This window comes from Lycium barbarum, chromosome 6, assembly GCF_019175385.1.
Source record: "Lycium barbarum isolate Lr01 chromosome 6, ASM1917538v2, whole genome shotgun sequence".
In the NCBI taxonomy this organism is placed as follows: domain Eukaryota; kingdom Viridiplantae; phylum Streptophyta; class Magnoliopsida; order Solanales; family Solanaceae; genus Lycium; species Lycium barbarum.
Window position 1 is genome coordinate 62,477,442 of NC_083342.1, and position 5,517 is coordinate 62,482,958.

A 5,517-nucleotide genomic window follows, 5' to 3' on the forward strand; every position below is an offset into this window, starting at 1 on the left:
TTTGATTGAAATATTAAATAAATGGTATTTGAAATTAAATTGAAAAAGGGTATTTGAGAATTGGAAATTATACTGGACACAAAAATAGAGTTAAAGTTTTTTTGTGTGTAACCATGAAGAAACTTTAAAAAATTCTAAAATATATCTTTCAAACTCCAAATTCTATATTTCAAGTTTGATCAGTGGCTTGATAAACACACATTTGAAATACAACAACACCCTTTCTCATTCTTCCAAATGAATGCTTGCTGAAAAGGGAGATCATCAATTTAGTTGTTGATAAGTGCACAGTCTTACACAATAAATGATGATATGATTATGATCTAAACAAACCAAGAAAAGAAAGAATTTTGAAATTTGGGACAGAATAGTAATTAGTCCACTATAACGCCTAAGAAGCAAACAAATAAACAAATTAAATGCACACTTTGAGCAGCTGCACACACCCGCAGGGCTGAATTAGAGAACCTTAGGAGGCACAAATGCTGTTGAATATCTGAGGACTTCCAAGTTGTAACTCAGAAATCCAAATAAAAGAATCAAGGGGTGTGCACAGTTTTATTGTCTTCTGAAGATGGGCGATTATCGGAGTCGGATTGGCGGACGTCTTGTATCATTCTAACAACTTCATGCATGGTGGGTCTCATGTCTGCAACTCTTGCAACACATGCCATAGCAATTTGTAGCATTTGCACCATCTCCTCTTCGATGTTTTGAAATCTCATCAACTCGACATCAAAGACCTCAGCGGTCCATTCTTCCCTGACAACTGACTGGACCCACCTAGGAAGATCAACCATGTCATCACGCCCTGGTGATTGAATAGGCTGCTTGCCTGTTAGCATCTCAAGCATTAGGACACCAAAGCTGTACACATCTGATTTATGAGTGGGCTTCCGTGTTTCAATCACCTCAGGAGCCCGATAACCTGGATGGCGAGATGGTGCTGCAGGGAAGTTCATAACTGGCGCTAAACCAAAATCAGAAACACAAGCATCCATATCTTGGTTGAGGAGTACATTAGACGATTTTATATTTCCATGACTAATTTTTGGACCACCAATTGAATGAATATGGGCGATTCCTCGTGCTGCTCCAAGTGATATTTTCACTCTTGATTCCCAGTCCAGTGGAGTTCTTCTGGAAGAAGCACGACTTCCTGTTATGACATTCAAATTAGATGAGTCAATTCAGTTTCACCGTCTTAAACATTGACAAGTGAATCGATACAAACTATTATATGACCTATCTCGGATTTTCAGCATCTACCAGAAAGATGTGTAGCTGATAAAATAAATACTACAAAGAGCCGTGATGGAGATGTGAGAAAGTTGGAAGTGCAGAATATGGCTAAGGATCTCCATATCCAGCCTCATATAGAATAGATACATATAGCTAAACATCAAAAAACACCCCCATACACCCTGAATATCGTTTCTTCATTTTTAAGTTCAACACAGAAAAAAAATGCTGCTTTTCCAGTCAGTTCAACTTTCAATTATGAATTAAAATAGTTCAGATTCACTATGAATAATCGTATGGACATCGGTTAGGTGTGATTTGTCCAATGCAAGGAGTTAGGTTCAATCATAGGGATTGTATCCAAGTTTTTCCACTAAATACCGAGTCACAAAGAAAGAAAATGAGGGAGAAGATAATGCATTACCATGCAAGAGTACAGACAAATTGCCACTTGAGAAATAATCATACACAAGTAGCTTCTCATCCTTGGAGTAATAATAAGCACGTAAAGGGACAGTGTTTGGATGTTGCCCAACTCTACCAATAATTTCCATCTGCTGTTCAAAGTCCTTCTTCCCAACAATGACTTCTTTTAATCTTTTTACTACTACTGTTGTTGACTCCTCCAAAATAGCCTTGTATGCAGTTCCAAAACTCCCCTTTCCTAGCACTTCAGCAGAGGCCCTCAGCAAGTCCTCAAGATCAAAATTGTAAGAGCAGCCTTCAAAGAAAACCAGCTTATTTCTATCAGCCTCTTGTACCCCACTACCAAACTCTTCCCTGGGCTTTTCACTTGAAGACTTCCTTTTCAGCACATTGCTTTCTTTCCTTTTCCGACAGCACAAACACAGGACCAGAACTACCAGAAAGAGAAGCATAACCCCTCCAGCAGCAATAGCAATAATTATGCCTAATTTCAGTTTTTTCTTTGAGCTTCGTTTTGGAGGAATGTTTGGGGAAGGGGCTGGTGGTAAAAGAGGGGAACATGGATTTAAGGGTAGCCCACACAAGAGTGAGTTACCTTCAAATGAAGAGTTGGAGAACTGTTGGAGGGCTGATGGAATGGAACCATTAAGACTGTTGTAGCTTAAATTTAAATGTCTTAGCCTTGGGAGGGTGAGACTGGGAATTGGTCCAGACAGCGAGTTGTTCTGCAAGCTCAACCCAGTTAGTTGAGTCAAATTCTGAAGAGTTACAGGAATCTTACCAATAAAGGAATTATATGAAAGGTCCAAAACATTCAGTTTATTTGGAAAAGAAGAAGGAATAGGTCCAGAGAAGTTATTTTGCTGGAGGAAGAGGCATTGGAGGGAAGAAAGTGAGGTGATCTCCACAGGAAGATTTCCATTGAGTCGATTTGCTCGAAGGCTGATAATCCTTAGAGAATCGATCTTTCCAAGAGTATTTTGTGGGAGTGGACCAGTGAGTCCAGCTCCTGGAAGTCGTACAGCGACTACATGGGCTCCATCTTCACTACAAGTAATGCCTACCCAAGATGAGCATATAGGAGTGGCAGGACTCCAGTTGATCTTCGGGCCATGGGGAACTGCAGAAGCAAAGGCAAGAAGGGCCTGTTTATCAGAGTCTAGATCACCAAGTGCCACGGGAATAAAAGTTACTACAACCAAAAGGGCAAGCAGTAGTTGATAGACGCAGCAGATTCGCATGGCGAAACATTCAATTGATTGCTGCTAGTGATGTGGTTTACCTGGGATAGAAAAGCAGCTTGAGATAAGCACGCACAACAACATAAAACAAGACAGAGAGAGAGAATACAACATCACATTGACTTCAGAAGAAAGAAGATTTGGAGAAGCGTTCTGGATCAAATGAGAAATGAACAGAATTCTGATAATATTTCAATAATGCTAAACAACCACTAATTTTCAATAGCTGCAGAAGAAGGCCGGTAAAACAAATGACGGTTTCATTTGAGAATTAGAAGAAAAAAAACTTAGTCAGCCAAATCTTAGAATACATAGAAAATTTTGATGCATAAGCTATCTTTATCATTCGTAAGTACACCATGCTTTCAGCAACTTTAGAAGCTATTGAATCTCATAATAGAAAGAACATACAAGTATGCAGTAGCTTATGACATAAAAGAACATACAGAGTTGAATACTTCCAAAAGAAGATGTAATTTTCTGTTTGACCAACAAAACGTGAACATTCTCATTTAGTCTTTGGGAGGTTCAAACACAAAGCGAATAAACTGGTTGATCACATTGACCCTTAAAGCAGAAATAGACGAAAATTCAGATATCAGAAAGACAGAGAGAAAGGGAAATATGGCTTACCAATGAGCTTCAAGACAGACAAAGGGAAATTCTTTTTTAAATTTTCTAATACTCCCTACTTGTCATAATAAGTGGTGTTTTTACCTTTTTATCTTGTTTCAAAATAAGTGGTGTTTCACAAAATCAAAAAGGCATTAATTTTTTTCTTCCAATTTTAACCTTATTTCAATAAATGTGGTTTAACATAACCAAGAAACTCTACTTCTTTTTCAAGGCATTTGATTAAAGGTAAGATAATTTTACTTTCTAGGAGTGACTAGTTTTCTTAAGGGGTGTGCCCAAGCTAAAAGCACCAATTATTTTGACGGAGGGATTAGTATTTAAGCAGAACCCAATATGTCTTAACACGGTTAAAAGTAAATTTTGACATGGTGATTAAAGTTCCTCTGAACCATTAGAAATTTGAAAATGAGAACTAACAAAATGGCTCAAAAGAAGTTTGAATGAATAAGCTAATTAAAGAATCAATGTCCAAAAGGGGAAAAGCAAAGCCATAAAACTTTTGTGTTCACTTTCTAAACCATAAAGTGGGTGCAAATTTTACAGATGGACGAATGATTACACCATAAAAAATTGAAGGAATTAGAAACAAAAGAAAAACGTCCAGGCATTAGTGTCATCAGAAAAGTTAAGAAAAACGAGTCAGAAAAATCTTTATTGACAAAATATATTAATTGATCAACTTCACAAATAAAGAACCCAACATATGCTTATTTGATAAGATGTCAAACAAATTGAGCTCACGGAAATGTTGAATGTTAAATCGAACTTCCCATAGAAGAGTGATGTGAGCTCAGAATCCTAAACATACAAAATTACAAATGCTGAACACCCAAAAAAGTGAATTGAACAGTTTGGGAATTTAAGATACTTTAGTAGAGGGAGAGAAAGTGACTTACCTGGAAACATTGGGTCTAAGATGAATGGTGAGGTGTAGGAAGGTGTAAATGGAAGTTCCCCAGAAGGGAATTAGGGGAGTATGATGGGTACAATGGCCGCATTTTCCGTTTGAATTGAAACAGTAAGGAGCTGAAGCGCTTTTTGGCTAAAGCTGAAAGAGTAATAGTTGCGTTGGATCTATTCTATTCTATGTTAGCAGAACATAGCCATTGTTGAAGAAGAAGAATTAGGTGAGTGAAGAAGAACAAACAGGTAGGCTCCTGGATTTAGGCTTTTTGTTACGACAAATTGAACTAACTTCATCATTTTTAATCACCTTAAAACTACTCATTTGCAAACACTTCCTACCTTTACTTATATATGCATGATAAATGAGAAAATAGTCAAATACTCCTTCAACGTTTGACCAGTTTAATTATGACGCACTCAACTTTTACGGGTAATCTATTACCGCTGAGCATTTTAAAAGTGAAATTTTTACCCCGCTAAATGCCTACGTGGCAAAGTGAGTGTGTTTCACTGTCTTTGGAGAGTGAGCACCAAAAACAAGTATTAAAATTTTATTTTTAATATATCTTTTCATAAATATATGTATTTTTAATTAATTTTTCCTTTTTTTTTCGATCTCATTTCTAAAAATGCTTTTCCTTATTTTTTACTTTTACTCCCTCCCTCTCTTCTTTCATCAAGAGCCGCTGCCGCCGCCGGACTTTATCGCCGGCGAGTGGCCACTGCGCCAACGACCCCCCCTTCCTTCGTCTCCTTCTCTCCACTGCTTCCATCACTGTGCCAATGACCCCTCCCCTCCTTCCTTCGTCTCCTTTTCTCCCTTCCGCTCCACCGCTCGCCGGAAGTGACGACCAGCGAGCCACCACCACCAAAACAACCCTCAAGCCACCACTGCCTCCCCTCTCCTTACCCTTCTTCACCGACGACAATGCCACCACTAAAACCAACCACCCTTCTCTCCCCCTCACCGCTAGTCTTTTACAACCAACGCCCCTACCGCAGCACCATCTCCACCACCCAGTCACCCACTTCATCAAACTCCTTTGAAATTTTTGTTCAGTTGCAC

At 38.5% G+C, this 5,517-nt stretch overlaps 1 protein-coding gene across 1 annotated transcript; it reads right to left on the reverse strand.

The window, feature by feature from the left end:
• Positions 1-201: 201 nt before the first annotated feature.
• LOC132644052 (probable inactive receptor kinase At5g58300) lies at positions 202-4,778 on the reverse strand. Its single transcript, XM_060360599.1, has 3 exons — positions 4,442-4,778; positions 1,667-2,950; positions 202-1,159 (listed from the first exon to the last, which is right to left on the reverse strand). Exons 2-3 carry the CDS (start codon positions 2,907-2,909, stop codon positions 540-542), a joined length of 1,863 nt encoding a protein of 620 aa, XP_060216582.1. The 5' UTR covers positions 2,910-2,950; positions 4,442-4,778; the 3' UTR covers positions 202-539.
• Positions 4,779-5,517: the final 739 nt, after the last annotated feature.